We start from the raw sequence: 22,072 nt of genomic DNA on the forward strand, positions 1-22,072 counted from the left end.
AGAAAAAAATCCAAACTTAAAAGGATAAATTTAGCATGAAAAAAACATGTCGTAAAAAAACAAGGAATTCGTAGAATTCAAAAGTGCATCGAATTAAATTTCAAATCGATTATTTCAGCAATAAATTATTGCGTGAAATATCGTTTCATAAAAAACGAAACAAAAATATGCAATTTCTGCTAGTTCGTCCTTGGTCGCGTAATTATGTGATTATTTCCTTAACGTTATTAAGGATAAGACATATGGATAAGAATGAAATTATAAATTCTAGACACGAGTTAATCAACATGGTTAAAAATAAGAGTGCTATTTTGGGTAGATGTGAATAGCCAAAGAGAAAGAAAAAAAACTTTCTCAAATTTTCAATATTCGATCGTGTAACAATTTGAAAAAATCTTGAGACACGTGAACAAAAAATCAACAACAAGATTTTGCGTAATTACTGTATAGATTGAATAGAATATCTTTCTATGAAGGATTATTATAAGCTTGTCAATAAATAAATAAATCTGTCATAAATTGCTATAGTTGACTCATAAATATGAATGATAAGAGACAACGATCATTCGTTTCAACAATATTTATTTTCTTTCCAACAATTATCTATAAAAGAAAGTTAAAATTATATTTTTAATTATATTTTATTTTTAAAAGAAAAAATTTTTAAAATTCTAATTCAAATATTTCTTTTTTTTCCTTTTTATTTTTTAAGATTAGTTTGAATAGAGTGTATGAATTATTTTCACGTATCATTTTCTTTCTTTCCAGTTTCTTTATATTTATAACAAATTTTGTACTTGGATGCAAATAATTTTTATTTTTATTAACTTCTTTTTATTTTTATTAAATTTTTCATTTTTTTCTTTTTTTTTCATAATTATTCTTTAATTCTCTCCATTAATTTATTTAAAATTATCTGAATCTTTCATGGAATTCGGATCATTAAAGATTTTTCTTGATGATGACGCATTTATAATTGAAACTAGCCACCATGAAGGTTGTTACAAAATGATGTCATTTAAATAAAAATTATACCGATTATAGTTTCAAAAGATCAAAATAGATAATCGAAAATTATGTTTTGATAAAATCATAAATCTAAAACTATTCTTAATAATGATCGACTATTTGTCGATGATTATTGATGATAATTGATCATTTAAAAATCGGGAAAAGGAAAAGAAAGTCACAGAAATCATTAATTAATTTTTAATATTTTTCGAAGATAATTATTAATCCCTTAATACTTCCTAGATTAGATACTTTCTAATAGATAAAAAAAGAATTGAAAAAATATAAAAATATTGGAAAGATTAAAGAAGATAGAAGGAAAATATACGAAACATATTTTTAATTTCATTTTTTTTTTTTTTTTCTTATAAAATACTTTCATCTGTACAAATAAACAACTTTTAAAAATGAAATTGCAACACGGATATAATGGATGAAGAAAATAAACAAACGGATAATGCTTCTTTTATTGTTATCTCTTATTCTCGGTATTAAAATATTCTTCAATCGGTATCTTTATTATGATTTATCGTATTATTATATTTGCCTGGTATTTATTCAAGTATTATTATCTTTATGGAACATTGCATTTCCTTCTTCGTGAAAAAAGAAGGAACGTGTCGCCATATTGTCATATTACGATTAATATTAGAATATAAGAAATATAAAATATAAAATGATATTGATTAATTGATTAATTACTACATGAATTACTTTAAAAAATTTTTTTTGATCGAAATTTGTTTTTGCTAAATTAATCAAATTTTTCCATCTCGACAAATCAATATCGTGGATGATTTGCAAGATGGAAATGTGATTTGAAACTTGATTTGTTGAATTGTTTAAGTAAGGTAAGAAACAAACTAATCGTTATATATAAGATATATTTATTATTTCTCATCGTCTGAGATGAATGATATGATTGAAGTAACTAAAAGTAACGTAGGAGAAGATAAAAATTCACACATCAATGAGCAATTAATTTTTTTCTAACTTTATGCTTACATAAAGACTAAAGTAGACATAAAAAAAACAAAGAAAAAAAATAAAGAAATGGTTAACTTGTTTCTTAACTTTTGTCGGTAATACGTGTTTTAAATTTTATTCAATGAATTAATTGATTCAACTTGATCGATTTATCACGCTATATTGAAAAAAATTTTCGAAAGTGATAAGAATGCGAAGAAAGAGAGTGAAAGTTAGTGGAGTAAAAAAAAAAGTAAAAACTTTAAATTTCACGACATTTTATGAAGCATATGGATCACAATTGCTAATCCTAAAAGTTACTTAAATGCGGCGAATTTCTACCAAAAATATGTGACGTCGTATTATACTCACTGTCATTGCACGTTAGTCAGTCACGTGATAAAAGTTCCATCAAAATCAAACATCACATCATCTCCTCTCTGCCTTATTTTCTCTAGAAAAGATTAAGTGACGTAGCATTATCCTCACTGATACGTTAGGCAGAGGCATGTCATGAGATACATTGATGCATAATTACGTGACATACTTTTGTCTAATTTCTAAAAAAGATTACATAACCTCACTATCATTGGTACGTACGATACGTTACTTGTTTGGGCAAGTGTCTGATCACGTACATGTATTTGCTTAATTTCAATAGAAAAGAATACATTATCCTCACTGTCATTGATACATTAGACAGAGACGTGTCATACGATACATTACTTGATTTGGAGGAATATCTGATCACGTGACGTCATATTATCACTGTCATTGTCATATATTAGGCAGAGGCACGTCATGTGACACGTTGATTTTGACGTACTGCTTAATTTCCATTAAAAAAGAATATGTGACGTCAAATTATCCTCACTGTCATTGATACGTTACACGGAGGCGCGTCGTACGACACGGTGCTTGGTTTGGACGGGTGTCTGATCACATGACGTCACATTATCCTCATTGTCATTGATACATTAGGCAGAGGCATGTCATATAACACGTTGCTTGGTTTTGGCGGATGTCTGATCACGTGACTTGTATCTAGCAATGGCAGTGGGGATAATGTCGCGTATTATTCTCCTGTGGAAATTCGTCGCAATTGAGCCATTTTTAGTGGTAGAAAGGATGGTATGCTATGCTCGTCCGACAACTATGCACTGGAACGTGTTAGATCGCTTCCAGTTTTGCATGGCTGAATCCATCGCTCGATTCCACGCATGTATCGTAATTTTCCTGTTACGAGAATGTTGAATAATCGATATGTAATCAGGAAAAAGTTTATTTCTTTAGAAAAATATGTGAAGGTGTATTTGAACGTATATCAAAATATATCGATCGATCTTAATTGATGAAATTCAGAAATTTAAATTAAACTTGTCGCATATATATACACGCTGTATGTATACAAGCGCCATCGATCGCGTATATACAGTAGCAAGGGCAACGGACTCGGCAGTCGAGAATAGACAATTGGAGAGAGAGGACGATGATAGCACTTATGCTAATTGTATTGATATTATATTATTAAATTTTATTTATTCTCGAAAATTATAATAATTATTATATTGCGATTATTATAGCGTGATAAATTTTTAAACATATTTTTTTTTCTTTTTAGTTATTTTTATATTTTCGTGTAATAAATAAATCACGATCGATCTTTGAAAAATCAATGTTAAACAAATACAAAAACAATTTAATTTTGAATTGAATAAAATTAAATATTAGATTTTAAATTCACATTTTGTTTTAACTTCCGTTTTAATTTAAATTAAACTGCTTATAACTTAATGAAGAGTGTAATCAAATGAAATGTTTCGTATCAAATTTTATATTTGTTTGTTTAATATCAATCTATCTATCGATGATCATTTACAAATGTTCTATCGATATTTTTTTACAGAGTGCTAAAGCATATATGTATATATATGTATATATATATATTTAAAGAATCTATTCTAGGAACGAAAACAAACGCAAAAGTTTGTATACAAAAATATTATTTATCAAGTTACAAACAATCGAAGTTTGTATTAAATAAAGCAACATGAAAATAGAGATGACGATGCGACAGAGAACGCTTCTTTAACTCAGACCTTTCAAAGATGTTGCGCAAATATATTAACACTCTGTATACATTAATTAACAAATTATTAAACAATGATAATAAATGTAAATATATTAAAATAGATGTAGTGAAAGACGATTATTTTTGAAATCGAAGATAATGTTATCTTCGAACTTTGTTCTTCTCGCTTATTTGCAATTCATCATTTCGATAAATTTTTCGATTTTATCTAAATTTTTCTTTGGAAATTTTTTCGTATGGAAAACTTTTTTCCCCACAAAATTGATGAATGGACCAAATGCAGATGATAAAACGACATGTAAGTTACATATGCCAAATCGTTTCATTTGATCGGATTGCAAATCGAATTCTAAAGCCAATTTCCCTTTAAAATTACGCAAAACTGGGAAAACGTGCAACAAACCTTATGTAACTCTGAACCTTTCACGCTGAAGAAAATCTATGTCAATGACGCCAAGTCTAACAACATGTAAAAGAAATTGTTGGAATTCTTTTCCTTTAAAAAATTGTAATACCTTTTCCGCGTCGAGAGATGAATAAAAACGATTGTGATGTGGTGTGATTTGAATAAAGAAAAAATGTCTAAATTTAAAAAAAAAATTTGAAGATACAACTCGATGAAAGAGAAAATAAAGGTTTTATTCATTATTTGTCAATAAAACAAAGAGATATAATCATCTTGCGAATTTTAATCGATAGAGATTCGCTTCGATTTGCAACCTTGATAATCTAATTTAAATATAATATAGTTAAATATAAGCGCATAGAGAACGGATTAGAATTGGATGGAAGACAGGTTTTAAATTACGATAAGCATAATTGAATAATCATCAACTTGAGTGCTATTAACTCAATTCTAAATTAAACAAAATTTTACTCGGGGCTATCTTGATCAAATGAATAAGATACAGAAAATAGATTAGATTTGTTTAGTCTTTCAGTTATGTTATACGAATTATATGTTTTGGTCAATTGATAAATTCGATCGAGATCTCGGAATTTAAGTGAAATTTTTAATCAATTGACCTAAGAGCCAATGTAAATAAATAATTATATTACTTCGAATTAACACATTCAATCTGACAGATCTAAAAATCGATGATTTTTTTCATACGTTTTGATATTTTTTTAAAGTCTTTATAGGATATGCGAACGGATGTAATATAAAGAACTTGCGAAAATATAAAGAAACATCGATAAAAATGAGTTTATCGACGATGCTCCGTTCACAATGCACTCTGCCAATATCTCTAATTTTTCTTTTCCTCGATGTATTTTCAAAGCTCTTCTTGTTCGCGAGCAAATAGAGAGAAAAAAATCCATTGATATTAACGTAGAATTTTTCCCAATTGTATTATCTGCACATCGGTACAGATATTGGAAAATTCTTTTGCATCGTTTACTCTTTGAAAGAAAACTTATGATGCGATCGTACGCGTCATCCGCTGGATAGAAAATCTTCGTGATGGATACGTTCACGTCATCCGCCGATAGAATAAAAAATTATGTATTATACGTTCGTGTCATTCGCATTGAATGTGTTGAGAATTGCATAAAGATCTGATATTTCTGTAGAATATGCTAATGAAAATGATACGAGTAAAAAATTAGAATTTTAAAAGAAACGATAATTTTAACGATTCGAATTGTAAAAAAAATGTCAAATTATAATTTCGCTTACAAAATTCTCTCAGGAAAAAGTGCAAACAGCAATAACTTCTTACCAAATATTTCATAATTTTGAATTATTATTTTTTTTTTTTTCAGAAAATACGCGATACAATTCTTAAAAAATCAGATATTGTTCGATCAACGATTTCGACAGAAAGTTGAATCAATTAATTTGATCTCTCTGAATCACATAAGATAAATTCGACGTTTATTTTTGTAACGTCTTATTATTTTGGTTCACGTTCCAGGAGCGATGAAAAGATGTCACAAACTGATTTAAATGGCACCTCTGAAAATGATCAAATATCGAAACTTCGCCAAGCATTTCCACAATTCTGCGCAGTCAGCGCGAAAAATCTGTTGATGATCACATTTGGATCCACTTTGGGATTTTCCACCATTCTTATCCCCGAGTTGCAGAAGGACAATGCCGAGATTCCAGTTTCCATAGAGGAATTGACGTGGATCAGTGAGCATCTCGTTTACCTTGCTTCTTACGAAACAAAACAAAATTGTCGAACGTGAATACTATCTTGTTTCCCCGAACAATATTTCATTCAAACAATAGAATTCGTATTCAAATTGTAAACAATTTTTTTTTTAACAGAACCATCTATATATTACATATATTATATAATTTTTATTCCATGTGTGATAAAGACAAAATAATTTAAGAGTCGTCGATATTATTCTGTTTTGCGATTATTATACTTAAATCATGTATAGGCAATAAAATTATAAATGAGGATGTAGCAAATAATAAAGCTAACTCGATTCTTTTCAGAAGAATTTTCCTTTTAGTAATAATTGCAATTTTTATAATAGTACGGTAATAAAAATACAAATGAGGATAAGAGCTAACAACTTAAGAAGAATTTTCTAAATTTCTTATAATAAATTTAAAAAAAAAAATAGATTTAATTTTTAAAATAAAATGTGCAATTCTAATGAAATTCTATATTCTAATAAACCTTCTATTAAAAAAATTGTAAAAATCATTGCAAAAATTATCTCGAAGCATTTCTACAAATTTTTTTAAATAAAAAAAAAAGTTCAACTTAAAAAGAATCTAAATCGTTTAAACAATACATTTTTTTTTTATTAATATAGGTAGTCTGAACTTGTTCTTGGTTCCAATTGGTTGCTTTGCCAGCGGACCAGTATCGCAATTCATAGGACGAAAAAGGAGCATGATGCTTACCACACTCCCATTCGTGGCAGCCTGGGTTATTTATTATTACGCCACAACAGCTGGAATGTTATTCGTAGCATTGGCCATGACGGGCCTAACAGGAGGCCTTCTTGAGGCTCCTGTGATGACCTACGTGGCGGAAGTGACGCAGCCCCACTTACGTGGCATGTTATCCGCCACCTCCACCATGTCCATTATTTTAGGCATTTTCACTCAGATGTTAGGTGGCAAGTTGGGTAACTGGAGGACTGTGACACTTGTCAATTTGATCTATCCGCTTATATGCTTCCTTGCTCTCTGTGCCGTGCCTGAAAGTCCTTATTGGCTTGCTGGTAAATTTTCTTATTTAATGTTCTTTCACCACATATTATACTATTATATATATATACTATGTTTATGCAATTTTAAAGTAAATGATAACTTGTTAATAATGTATGCACACAATTTGACGAATAAGTGTATTAAATTTACAAATGATGTTAAATAATGATTCATTGTGTATTGTAATTGTTTTTTTTTAAGATCTTTGGCACAAGCAAGCGTAAAGATAATCAACGAAAATAAATTTTTTTTATCTTTCATTATGCATTTATGAAAATATTATTAACATATAGTTATATTGATATTTTTGAAAATGAAATAGATCGTGTTTAAACTCGTTTTAATCGAAAAATCTTTCTATGTATAAATATTTTCTTAAATACGTATCAAAAATGAAATTTATTATGCGATAACTAAAAATCATTTTAAATAATTTAATTTATTATATATGCAGGATGTGGACCAGGATAAAGATAGAAGTAAATAACAATCATAAATCTTTTATTTAAGAAAGTTTTCAAAATTTTCTCAATTCTAACCTATTGTCACTCTTAATATAATTTTCAAATATTTACATTAAAAAAAGAAGTCTATACTCAAAATTCAAATATCGGATAAATTGCAATTGAGATATTAAAAAAAAACATCTTTTTAGCAAAAGGAAGACAGAAAGAGGCAGAACAAGCTCTCTGCTGGCTTCGAGGTTGGGTCAATCCAGCTCAAGTAAAATCAGAGTTCCAAATTATTTGCGAGGACGTGAACAAACCTGCAGCATCTCAGGAAAAAATATGGAAATCCTACAGCAAAAAAACTTTCTACACGCCTTTCCTTTTGGTGACCAGTGCCTTTTTCATAGGCAATTTCGGCGGCACCAACACTCTTCAAACTTACGCTGTGATGATTTTCATGAAGCTGCATACGCCAATCGAAAAATATACGGCTGCTGTATTCCTTGGTCTAGCTGAATTAATAGGCACGATGATTTGCGTGTTTGTTATTCATTTTGCTGGTAAACGATTATTGTCTTTTCTGTCTGTCGGTGGAACCGGACTTTGTTTCTGTTTAGCGGCAATTTATGGATATTTGGACGATAGTCGCATCATTAATTCTGAAAATCTCACATGGTTTCCCACTACACTGTTGATCGGTGCTGCTTTCTTATCTCATGGAGGGATCAGGTTACTCCCTTGGGTTTTGGCAGGAGAGGTTTTTCCTGTGAACGTGAGTTTGTTAAATTCAAATCTAAATTCAATTGTTACCTCAATAATCAAAATTGTAGACGCTCTGAAATTTCTAATTTTAGTAATTTTTTAATAATCAAATCCAAGCTTAAAATAATTAAATGAAAAATGAAAATGATTTAGCTCTATTTGAAAGTCTCAATTCTCTGTTAAAGAGAAAATAAAGTTTTAGTTTTATGTTAAATAAAATGATATCTGGATATTGATATAAGGATTAAATTTAGTTAAAAAGCAAAAATATATAATTAAATTGCGAATATTTATGTAAAATCAAATTTTGAATATTTCATATTTTAAATATTTTATGTCTTTTTGCATATCATATATACTCTCTAAAAAAAATTTATAAAAGTATAAGTAAACATGCACAGAAATAAGATAGCAAAATATCGAAATTATACCTCATACAAAATCAACGTTTTTTCACGAAAGTTCCTAATTTTCCTTTTCCTTGTTGCATTTTCGACAATTCTATTATTTATGAGGAAAGAGAGAGGAAAAGAAATGGTCAATTGATTATATGATTATAAATTGCAATGTATAAATTCTTTGCAATATATCCAGACTGAATTTCAATTATTAATCAAAAATATTCAATTTAGTTTCGTTAAAGTAATGATCTTGATAAAATCGCAATTAAAACAATAACGTTGTATTTTTTGAAGCTAATTTTTTATTTTATTCCAGGTACGAAGTAGCGCGACAGGAATTTCCGGTTCTATAGGTTATATTTTCAACTCTATCTCAAATAAAATATTCCTCTACATGGTCAATGGAATGTCCTTACCTGGGACGTTTTTCTTTTACGCTTTGATCAATTTCGTTGGTGGTATTCTACTCTACTTCATATTGCCAGAAACGGAAGGAAGATCTCTGAAAGAGATCGAAGAGCATTATGCCGGTATCCAAAGTTTGAAGACTAGACCCAAAAAGGAAAAATTGGCATTCAAGGAAAAATGGGCTGCTGCAAACCCAGCTGTAATATATGATGATATTGAAAGCAAACTTTAAATTTTAAAAGAAGAATAGAGATTGTAGAATCTCTATCTTTAAATGAATTCAAAAGTTTTATTCCCACCACCGATAGATATGTGTAACGTTTCTATCGGAAGTTCCTTGTTTAGTATAAATAAATTTAGTTTTAATTTCTATGAACTCTATGAGATCTATAAAAATAGCTTGTAAGAGAAGAGCTTGAAGATATGTTAAATACGCATTTTATCCGTATAAAAGACAGTGAATTGTGAAATGTTCGTAAATATTTTTGATATTGCGATATAAATCATTTGACAAGAATGTGTTCACATAATTAACTTTAAACGGACACATAATAAAATACAATTTATTTTAAGAATATTTTCAAATAAGACTTATCATTTATTATGAGATAAATATTTTTATAGAAAAGAAAATATGAAGCAAAAGATTAAACAACAATGATCTTTTATTCGCTCAATAAATTAAAAAATTTAATTGTCAAAATTCGAGAAAAGAATCTTAACCTCGTGATTTTTGCTCATATTGGATTTTTTCAATCGAAAATTTTTCTTTCGCAGATATTTATTAATGTTTGGTTTAAAAAACCAATCAACCACATCCAGAAAATTTTTGTGCTGCAAGATGTTGACGATATTGACGATTTTCTTTGGGATTTTTGGCACTTTTAGATTTCGCGTTTTTAGTCTATGTATATCCTTGTTTTTTAATATTCTCGAAGTACCATTTATGTTTTGATATTTTCTCAAGCTGAAGTGGGATATTTTTAAGAAAATATAATTTAAAAATTTGTCATTAAATAATGCAAATGAATTTTACGTTGAGATTTGTTTGAGTTTCGCTTCCTTGATTTGTTGTCCGGCTTGCAATCGTTTCACTACGTGTTTCTCGCAGCTTACTTCGGGCTCTAATACAATTTTTTCTTTTATATAATTATCACTTGAATTACGAGGATTTTGAAACATATTTAAATCGTCAATTTTGCAACAGAAACAACATTCATTATAATATATCTTGAAATTTGTATGAATAAATTAATGTAAAATACAAACTGAATTATATTTCATAACAAACAAAATTTCGGTTGCTATGCCGTCAATTTCTCAAGAGTATTTAAAACAATAATTTAAAATAAATCGAAACAATCAATCGACAAAAAAATAAACAAATCAGAGTTGTCAGAGAATTTTTCATGGTACGCGTACCATGAAAACACATCAACGAGGTTATCCGTACTGTATAGTATCACGAAATGCCAATAGATGGCGGCATCGGTATTGCATCATGTCAAATAATGCAGTCCCCACCAATCTCAATGATTCCCTCTCTCTATGTATTCCCATTTCGTACTGGAATTAGTAGAGAATTAAAGAAAATATAACTATATAATATGTAAATTTAATAATTAATTCTCAATTTTGTTTCTTCATTGTACTCAATATAGAATTAAACATTATGCGTGTAATATTTTTTTATTTACTGTACAAAGAAGTATTTGCCAAAAAAAAAGAACTTGATATATTTGAGAAATAACCAAAATGCATCATAAAAAAAAATTCAAGCGTAAAAAGAGTGAAAAAATTATAATAGTGAATTTAAAGTGAATTTAAAAGTGAATTCCGAATAAGCTTTAAATTAATATTGTATTTGTGAATATATTTTATTACATTTGTTGATGAGATAGTAAATAATATATAAAATATAAAATCACTATAAAAAAATATTTCTAATATTTTCTATGATTTATTAAAAAAACAGAAATTTATCTCGATCAAAAACATCATAAATGACATCATAATATTTATTTTATCTATGCTATTGTCGATTATTCATCAATCGAACAATATTATTATTATTATATCAGTTTAATTGATATATTGTATGGTATAAATGCGTCGAAGTTAAGCATGTGTTCAATTTTGTATTTATGCACGAATATGGTATTTAAAGTACATATGTTTTATTATCAATGTTTTAAATGTATACATCTTATTTGCAAATATTCTAAGCACATACGTTTATTCAAAGTTTGACAATTTCGCGCGTTTTATTCGCAAAAATGTCGGTATCTACATTTCATTATTATAATGGACGGAAAAAAATTATGATATCAATAAATAATATTATCTACTAAAGATAAATTAAATTTTTATTTGGTATTAAAATAATAGAGATGATTTAATTATTTTTTTTTCTTTTTAATAACAAATCGTGAACAGAATTATATCCATAGGAATATTTCATTTTTATTCGTTCATTATTTCGTTTTTATTTTGCTAAAAATTAATTGATTTATTAATTTATTTTTAAAATTTTTCTATATTGTTGATGAATTTGATTAAAATCAAGAAATGATACTGTATAAATAAATTCTTTTTAAATTGATTTGTTAATATCATTTGTTAATATCGTATCAGTGTTACAATATTATTATTATATACATATCTATATAAAAAGAAAAGATACAATTTATGCTAAATAAAAATAAGATTTTACTTTCTCCATTAACATGATCTATGGAATGTAGTGCGTGAATGAACTATAGTTCTATGTGTACAAGATTTCATTTTTGTATAACCAAAGTAATCGAATGCCAGATAAAATTACGAGATCCAGAATAACGAGAACATAAGTTAACAGTCACCTCTAAGGACAACAAATGGTAATAACGGTGAAATTCAATCAAAGGTAAACTTATTATTTACGAATTAATAATCAATCTTTACAAAGAAATTTTCTTTTTTTTCATTCTAATTCGTGTCGATAAAAAGTGTCTTAAAAAATGAAAAAAAGAAAAAATAAACATAAGAATAATTGCAAATTCGCACATATTTATGATTCAAAATTTAAACGAAAATTTGATAGTAATTTATATAGATTGAAAAAATGCATTAAATTGCAGGAATTACATTAAAAGATTACATCAATTTACAAATTATAAAATTATGAGGAAGCACAGTTCTATGATGACATTAATAATTAATTACAACAATTAAAAGCAAATGCTACACAATTTTTATCTATGAATAATAATTTGCCAATTTAAAAATTACACTATTATATCACTGTTCAGAAAAACCAAAATCAGGATATTCATCAGGAAGATAAAGCTGCATGAACCATTTGGAAAAAACATAATAAATGCGCGGTCATACTACGCTACCACTTTTTTATATCTTTTTTTTTATATTCAGCGATACTGGACGATTTAACAGAGTCAATAACCATAAACAATTACAAATTCGACTATTAAATGATATCGCTAACGATTTTCTAATGAATATGTTTATTTCGAAAATGGAAATTAACATGAGAAAATCATGGGATTATCTTATCGAATACGAAGATATCGAAGATTAAAGATTTATTTTTGCATAACAAGTTAAAAAATTATACGTCATCTCATATCATAAGCAATTCCATTAACATCGACTCCAACTTTAAAACAATTGCTTTTACATAAAGACATCGCATAAACAAATATAGGTCATAAATGTTTTGTAAAAATATCAACATCGCCATCATTTCCATATATGTCAATGTCGTGGAAAATATTTATTCAAACTTGAATTTCATTACCAATAATTTTTACAATAAAATTGTGGTTTTCGATAAAGAACATAACAATCGTTGAATCAATTGAAAACGATTTCGAATAAACTGATCTCCATCAAATCGCAATTTTCCAATTATGACTGAGATCTGATATTTCTCATAATTCCTTATATCATTAGACCAATCCTGGATAAGAAATTGTTTGAAGATATCAATAAATAAACTCACAGATATATAGTTCTATATAAACGTGAACATATTGATTGATTTTGTACTGTTTTCATTGGCCATTCTCTTTGCAATGGACTAAAAATATCTGTATAAAAATTAAATTATTATGTACGAAATTTTACAGCGCACCATTGAAGGTTATCAACCTTGCGACAATAGAATTATGTAAAATTTTTTTTCACTATTCGAGAAACTAATATGCTTAATTTTAATACCGTAAAATTTTTGATTAATTCTATAATATTTTTCACTAAATAAGAAATTATGTATATTGAAAACATGATGAAATATAGACAAAAACCGAGATCGCAGCATGCTAACATATTAAATTAATTTATCGATCCAGTTGACTTAATGTCAAAAATTAAATTCGAAAAGTAAATCTCGAGAACATTTTCTCATCAAGCAAAGAATAATGGTCTATAGAAAACAATCATTAAATCATTTAAATACATTTTATCGAGTGGAAGAAAAATTGTTCATGAATAATTAATAGTTCAATTTGCGATTAAAATTGAAACAAATTGAAACAATATTAAACTGCCGTCTATTGATTTCATCATTCAATTTCAATGATCTTTTAAAATGTTATTCCCGCTCATTTTTTAATTGACATTTCTTTAACGAACGTGTTTCTAGATTAATTTCAATAATACTGCAACGAGTTATTAAGCAACACATTCAAAAAATTAACTAGAATTGCATTAGATAAATTTATTTAAATTTGTGGTCAAATTATAATGTAATCTGATTATAATCGATTAGTAAGCTATACTTTAGATCCATGAATGCCTTTACTCAACAAATTTATGTAAAATTGCTATGAGCATTCTCTGAAGAATGTCTATATAAAAAATACACACACCATCATTTGTATAAAGATTAATCAAATGTGATTTTTGTCTCTGTAGAAAATATAGAAAAGAAAAAATATAGAAGACCGCTGCCGTGGTGCATGACAAAATTGGGATATTATTGGAATTATCATCATTGAGAAGTTAAAAATATATTTATTCATTTATTATTATTAAAAAAATGAATTAAAAACTAAAAAATTTACTATAATATTTACATATAAAGAATAATTTAACTTTTACGTTAAATTTAATTTATTCATATATTTTTTTTAACATATCCATAAATATACTTCGAGATATTTATAGAAATTATAAAGATTCAAAATTTTCATGTAATTTAATGAAATTTTAATTTATTAAATTTTTTATTTTACTATAATTATTGTACAAAATAATTACAGGAATTTGCAACGTTGGATAAATGAATATAAAAACTTTCCTAATTTATTTATTAATTTATTAATTTAATATTATAGTATCATAGTTTTTCCTAATAACTTTCGTTATTATTGATTTATTAATTGATATTACATAATGATATGATATTACATAAAAATTGTCATCTTTCAGATGAAAAAATTTTCTCTGTTAAAAGTTTCTTTAGTATATAAAAAAATTTTGTAATGTAAATATATATTTATATATTTTTTTGAAAAATAAATTTTTTAAATATTGATCTATGAAATAAACAACAAGGATATTAAAACTCATTCTGTAAATTATGATTATACCATAATTTATTAATAATCTTCAAAAATCTTGTGAAATTGCTTATTTACTATTTCCAAATTTTTTGATTTTAAGAATTGATTTAATTTTAAAATTTGCTCAAATTATTAAATATATATATATATAAAAATATCAATTTATTTCTTTTAATTCTATGGAGATTTAATGCCTTTGTTAAGTAATTTCATCCTAATAATTTCATGATATATTTTTTATGACTTATAGTCTCAATATTATTTACAAAGTTAAATTGAACAATTGCAAATTTTGTTGGACAAAACTCACATTTCTTAATTCTTATTTTTGCAATCTTCTTTTACAAACAATTTACATGTATGAATTTTAATTTTTATATATCTATAACAAATAATTGTAGTAAATAGAAAAATGTTAATTAATCAATTCTTTTCAATAAAATAATTTAATAATTTAATAAAATATATAATATTATATATATTGTGTATTATATTATATTATATTATAAATGTATTATATTATATTATATTATATAATAAATATAGATATAAATAATAAAATCCATATATTAAATAGCATTTTTTGTTGGAATTGTTGCTTTCTTTTTGTATTTCCAGTTTAGTCCAGTTTAGTATTTGCAGAATTAACAAATTTTCTCCAATTATAATTTTCTTATTCATTTCTTTATAAATTTGTTAATAATTAAAGTTTGTATTTGTTTGTTGTATTTAAGTTATTATATAATTAATTTATACTATTCAATATCCTATACTATCTAAAATATCATGACACATAAAATCATAACATTATTTAAAACATTATTTATTTTTAATAAAGAAAATATTTTTAGAAAATTATTCTTTAATATATTAATTAAAAAATAAAAAAAGTTATCATTAGAATAGAAAAAAAATACAAAAAAATATATATTGAAAAATATAAATTATAAAAATTATTTAGTGAAATTCAAAGCAACATTATTCATAAAAATCATTTGTGATCAATTTTTTTTTCAAAAGAATGTTTTTTGTAAAAATATACTTCATATAAAAAATCGTATGTGAATCAATATTTTATATATAATATATTATATATAATTATATCATAAAATTCATAAAAAATTATAGAAAATTATCTTCGTTTTAATCTAATTAATTAAATTAAAAGTATACCTAAAAAAAATATGTATTTTTTTCTTTTATTGATTATTTTATTTTTTTAGACCATTCATAATGCAAAAATGAAAAATTGATTAACAAAGAAATGCTTGATAAATTTCTTATAAGTTTTATACATTTTCAAATAAGACGTTACATTATATATCTATGAGCAAGAGAATACATTCTATTTCCTTTCTATAGCGTACTTAATTATGTTTCAATTTTTTTAATTTTAATAATATTATATATTAAAATCATTCCTATATTTTATTTTTTTAATTTATACTTGAAAATTATGCAAAACTGAATTATGAATTATTTCATTCATAATACACATACACATGTAAAAGTCTAACCTTGTTATTTGTATATTTGAAAGTTAAAAATTAAACGATAATAATAATTTAAAATTCGAATTCGAAAATATTAGTTCTTTTGAATTGAAGGTGGCACTACTAACAAATGTCAACTGATTATGGATACTATAAAATTCGATTGTAAGTTCAAACAAACGAACAGTCTTGTCGAGTCACATGGTCAACACCTGTCTGCAACAATTTACAATACAATATGTCAAAAAACGCATTTTATTTCTTTATGCTCGATTGGCAAAGACGACAACAACGACGTGGTGAAATTTTTAATAGTTTAAAAGATGTTGCAGCGGATCCAAGATGCAGTGAAGATTGGAAGGTAAGAATTTATATAATTTTTTTATAATATAATTTTAGATAACTTTTAAAAATTGAATTCGATTACTTATTTAAAATAATGAATTATTCTAAAAGATCACATACATTTCATTATTAAAATATTTCGTTTTAAATATTATGTCAACATATCAATATTTTCATTTCACAAGGAAATATTCATTTTGAATGTAAACATACAATAAGGTCATTTTAACTGTAATAAGATAACAAAATAAGATTTTTGTTTTATTAAATATAAATTTAAAGTAACATTAAAAAATATATGTCGAATTTATAATTTTTAATGACAATTTAATTAAATTATAATTGTTTTTTATAATCTTATGTAGAATATTTCACCACAAGAAAAAGGAATTTATATTGCCAAAGCAAAAGATAACAAAATTAAAGCTCAAGGAAGTATGAGTAAGAAGACTACAATTGGAGAAGATTTGACTGAAGTAGAATTAATTGCAAAAAGAGAACAAGAGTTCCAACAAAAAATGCTACAATACATAGATTCTGTTGTATCTATGGGTTTATTACATAACAGTATGTATCTCATATTAAATTTCTTAAATCTTTTTTTTTAAAATATTGATTAATTATTTAATAACATTTGTTACAGATTTACAAAAATTAAAATTTATATTTATACATGTAAACTGGTTCTACAAAAGGGAAATAGGAATTAATAAATGTGAGTTTTGTCCAGCAGAATTTGCAGTTGCTCAATTTAGCCTTGAAAATGGTGTTGAGAAAATATATCATGAAGTGCTGAAAGTGAAAATACCATTAGGATGGAAAAGAGATGCAATTGAAACTAGTCAACAAACGCACCAAATCCCCATAGAATTAGAAGATGGACAAAGTGACTTTTCATATATGTTTAATGAGTTGACCAAATTTTTAGAATCAAACAAGACTGGAAATAAATTTCCTCCATTATTCACTGCAAAAGACTTGACTCCTGTTGTGGAATCGCTGCTAATAAAAATGATTGATGCTAGCAGTAAGAATAAAAATCAATATTATACTATTAAATGATATAAAAAATAATATTTCTAATACAATTTATAATATAATATTTCAGATGGATCGCTTGATGATTTTATAATTTATTCGATAGAAGCTTTATTTGGAGCATTGCGAAATGCTGCTGTGCAAAAGGTTGACGATCGTAGTATTCCTCTTATTGTTGCAGAAAATGAATTTTCGAAAGATTTTTTATGCAATACACGTGGCTTCGAGTGTGATGTAAGAATAAAAAATATTTTTATAAATTACATTCATTTATCTATTTCTGTTTAGTAATAATAATTTTTTTTATGCTTGTTTATAGTTTCATAAAATTATTGATATATCTCAATACTGTAGCAAATCTGTAGTAAAAAGATGGGGTTTCACAATATGTGATTATTGTTGTGAATATTTAAATATACAATTGATTGAAGGTGTGCATCGTCCAAAAGAAACCCCATTTCTACAATCTAGTGATCAAGAAAAAAAAAGTAGAAAAGAAGCTTCTGGTATTGATAAACGTATGAAGCATATGAGCATTAGTGACAAGTTGAAAGTTCTTGAAATGAATGGAGTAAGCTATAAATAATAAATTGTTAATTTTAATTATTTACACAAAATTATCTAACAAATATTCATGTTTTGTTAAATATTTTTTAATTACAATTTTAGGTATCTGGAGATCACAGGAGTATTGTATCTGAACGAAGTTACGGTATTGAACAACGACGACGTAATGAGTGTAAACCATTGGACATAATTGATCATGGTAAAGCTAGTACATCTACTTTGGATAATTCAGCAGTAAGTATTAATATTATTATATTAATTATAATATTATTATATTAAATATTAATATGTATAATTATTTGAATTAATCAAAATAATATAAAAATAAACTTTTAGCTAAATATTCCAACACGTCCATTGCGTACACCAAAAACGATGCGTAAGTATTACATATATTTATATAAAATAATTCAATAAATTATATAATTATTATAAATAAATATTTTATAATATTTCAGCTCAAGCTCTTCTTGGATCACAAGAAAGTACAAGCGACGCATTAAATCCTAATGATTTCCCGCCAATTAGTGAGTCATTTATTTCTAAAAATTAATTTTTAAATATATTCCAAAGTATTAAAAAAAAAAAAATTAAATAAAAAAATAATTTTAGCTGAATTTTATTGACATTTTAAGTAAATATTGTTTAATATTTTTTATTTTAAAAATTTCATGGTATTATTTATACAATAATTAGATTTTCAATTTTTTTTTCTTTTATTATATTTTTAATTGTGGAGTAAAGAATGTATAGAGTGATTAGATTTTTAATCTTTTTTTCATTTTATTTTTTATTATAGGAGGAAGAGGCATAAACTATAAAAGAAAAACTACAGACATAAAATCACCTTTGGGAAAAGGTAATTTTGTAAAAATTCATCAATTATTTTTATTATATTTGAATATATTTAAGTTTTATTAAAAATATAAATCAAATAATTATCTATTTTTTTGTACAGGACGTGGAAAATGACAAACATTGACAATTTTGATATACTTGGATTTTTTTAATAAAATGGACTTTTATGCAGACTTTAGGATGTTCTTATGGATAAGACTTACATAATTTATGTATAACAATTTTAATAAGAAACTACAATATTTTTTTTTATTAGACTGGCAAGAAAAAGAAAAGTATAATATAATAGAAAAGTACATTATATGTACATATAAATAAAATAAGTTTGTATAAATAATAAAATCTATTTTATTATCTGCCTACAAACTTGAATTTCAATTATTTTTTGATAATCCTCAATTAGATAATTTTTGATATTAAAAAATTTAAAACACTTAATGTGCAAATCATTAATCATCATATTTTTTATCATTAATTATTTTATCTAAAATACAAGTGAAATTTAATAAATCTATAGAGTTAATTGATATATTCATTTAATTTTATGATACATTAATTCTCACTCTTGAAAAATTAAAAAATAAGAAATAATTACTTCTTTTTATTTTTTGATAAATCATTTTCAGTACAAAATATGTAATATATGAGCAGTAGATCATCATAGATGCATTTAAAGAAAACTTCATTATATTGTAAGTTAAAAATTATCATAATTTTGCTTTTGATTTGAATTCTTTTGTCTTTTTTTTTGTGTATATTGTTATGTTTTGATAGTTTAAAAATTTGAAACTTAAACTGTAATTTTTCGATGAATAACGAATAAAAGTCAATGCTGATAAAAAATATATAAAAAAAAAATTGTTTAAATTATAATATATATATTTTAAATTATATAGATTTTATTTACGAGTTAAAAATTTTTATAATATACTGGTAATATATATAAAAAATTTTACATATAATTCATAACTAAGTTTAATATGTGACGCTGATTCGTACATTCCTTGCACATAACGCTGATTCGTATGTTTTAAATTAATAATAACGTATCGTAAAATTAAATATTTGATATTTAATTTACATATATATACATATATGTATATATATTCTTACGAATAAAAATATATTATAACATTTATTTTAGTAATTAATTTTACTTCTATTTTTTTTAAATTTAAAATTTTTGATATTAATTAAATTTTTAATGATGTTTTACATTAAGAAATAAAGAAATAAATATTTAAGAGAAAGATTTGATTTATATATTATATTAATCTCATATATGTGCGTTAATTATATGAGGTCACTAATATAAAAAATACGAGCATATGTTTGATAAAATATAATTATATTCAAAATATAAAAATATACACAATATAATTACATGCATATAGAAAACATTCAAGAGAAGAAAAAGTATTATATTATTCTAATATTCGATATATGTATGTATATTATATTTTCTTATAAATATTAATAAAATAATCATATATTAAAAATAAAAAATTAAACATTAAAAAAATACAAAAACGACAAAAATTCATGAAAATTCAGCAATCATTAAGCATATAAAAAATTTACTAGATTTTTATAATAATGTACAATGGAACCAATTTATTTCTAATATTTATTATATGATAAATAATAGATACTGATTATTACAGTTTATAATACAATTCATAATTAGATTCAAAACTATTATTATATTATAATAATATTAGCTATATTATTATATAGCTTATAATAATATTTCTCTGATTATTTAAATAAAAATTATTTAATAAATAAAATAGCACGAATTATAATTTGAACAGTGTGCTAATAATGAAGTCACAGACATAGTAGTGACATCTATAAGAGGATGGAATTAATAATGGATCGATTTATTAAATTAAATTCGTATTAAAATCTTCCTAATTAATCTTGCTAAAAGAAAATATTTATGAAACTTAAATGTGCACATAATATAGAATGATCCATTTAAACAAATACACTCTTCCATTTCTGATATGAAAAATATTTTATGCAAGTATAAGGAATATATTACGTAATTTGAATGATATTAGGGATCAATATATTATACAGAATATTTTTTAAGATCATCTTTTTTTTGAATTTTTAAAATTATTGACGTTTTTTTACAAATAAATAAATACTTTTTCTTTTGTAAAAAAAAATAAAAAATAAAACAAAAGAAGGAGTAAAAGATAAAATACAATATCTATTTTATATAAAAATAAGGAGGTTAGAATTAATATTTATGAGAAATAAATTTCGAAATCAAAACACATCATCTATATATATACATATATACATACAATACATACATTAAAGCACAGCAGCAAATTGAATGATACATTTGAAATTAAAGACCGCTATATGTATATCACGAAACTAACGTCATCAGACAATCTTCTGTAACACAAACGATACATTCGACTTAGCAACACGTCAGTAGGTACTTTGAAGATGCGCCAGGTATGTCCGGTTCGACAAGACTGAACCTGCACCGACTTGTTTCGGAGCAGAATTCTGAATCATTCGACCAGACGCATTGGAAACAGATTTAATACTCTTATATTTTTTCCGCGAAAAACAAACTGCGAAATTTCAAAATGCCAGTAAATAATAATATTTATTGTTAATTTATCGTATAAATCAGAATATTAATAATTTTCAATTTTTAAAATATGAATTTTATAAATAGAATTCTCATATATTTAAATTATGATATTATAATAAATAATATTATCTTTCATAATGTAAATAAAATTAAATAAATAACAAATATAAATAAATTATAATATATAAATATAATACAAAATAAAATAAAATTAAATTATATTAAATTATTATATATTAATATTATTTTTATACAAATATTTATAGTTATAATTATTGTTATAATTGTGTTATTAATATTAATTATAATAT

At 24.7% G+C, this 22,072-nt stretch overlaps 3 protein-coding genes across 3 annotated transcripts in view; 2 read left to right on the plus strand and 1 right to left on the minus strand.

Moving 5' to 3' along the window:
• The window catches only part of LOC102677420 (facilitated trehalose transporter Tret1-like), a 13,815-nt gene extending 3,967 nt beyond the window's left edge, over positions 1-9,848 (plus strand). Inside the window, exons 2-5 of the mRNA XM_006610265.2 lie at positions 5,989-6,209; positions 6,851-7,264; positions 7,909-8,474; positions 9,182-9,848. Coding sequence (XP_006610328.1) covers positions 5,989-6,209; positions 6,851-7,264; positions 7,909-8,474; positions 9,182-9,505 — 1,525 coding nt within the window. The 3' untranslated portion in view covers positions 9,506-9,848. The remainder of the gene's footprint in view (positions 1-5,988; positions 6,210-6,850; positions 7,265-7,908; positions 8,475-9,181) is intronic.
• The window catches only part of LOC102677960 (probable G-protein coupled receptor CG31760), a 203,585-nt gene extending 181,865 nt beyond the window's left edge, over positions 1-21,720 (minus strand). The window contains exon 1 of the mRNA XM_006610269.2: positions 21,466-21,720. The gene's annotated coding sequence lies outside the window, so the exon portion shown is untranslated. The remainder of the gene's footprint in view (positions 1-21,465) is intronic.
• Positions 12,011-19,504, plus strand: LOC102677092 (protein maelstrom 2-like). Its single transcript, XM_006610262.2, has 11 exons — positions 12,011-12,178; positions 16,445-16,691; positions 17,041-17,242; positions 17,319-17,702; positions 17,784-17,947; positions 18,033-18,284; positions 18,383-18,514; positions 18,617-18,659; positions 18,739-18,807; positions 19,080-19,139; positions 19,239-19,504. The coding sequence occupies exons 2-11, from the start codon at positions 16,569-16,571 to the stop codon at positions 19,250-19,252; spliced, it is 1,443 nt and encodes a 480-aa protein (XP_006610325.1). The 5' UTR covers positions 12,011-12,178; positions 16,445-16,568; the 3' UTR covers positions 19,253-19,504.
• Positions 21,721-22,072: the final 352 nt, after the last annotated feature.

The sequence above is a fragment of the Apis dorsata genome, unplaced genomic scaffold (assembly GCF_000469605.1).
Source record: "Apis dorsata unplaced genomic scaffold, Apis dorsata 1.3 scaffold_73, whole genome shotgun sequence".
Classification (NCBI taxonomy): Eukaryota; Metazoa; Arthropoda; class Insecta; order Hymenoptera; family Apidae; genus Apis; species Apis dorsata.

Coding starts and splice junctions, on each gene's coding strand:
- LOC102677092 (XM_006610262.2), top strand. CDS start 16,569: ATGTCAAAAAACGCATTTTATTTCTTTATGCTCGATTGGCAAAGACGA. Junction 16,692..17,040: donor GATGCAGTGAAGATTGGAAG/GTAAGAATTTAT, acceptor AATCTTATGTAG/AATATTTCACCACAAGAAAA. Junction 17,948..18,032: donor CACGTGGCTTCGAGTGTGAT/GTAAGAATAAAA, acceptor GCTTGTTTATAG/TTTCATAAAATTATTGATAT.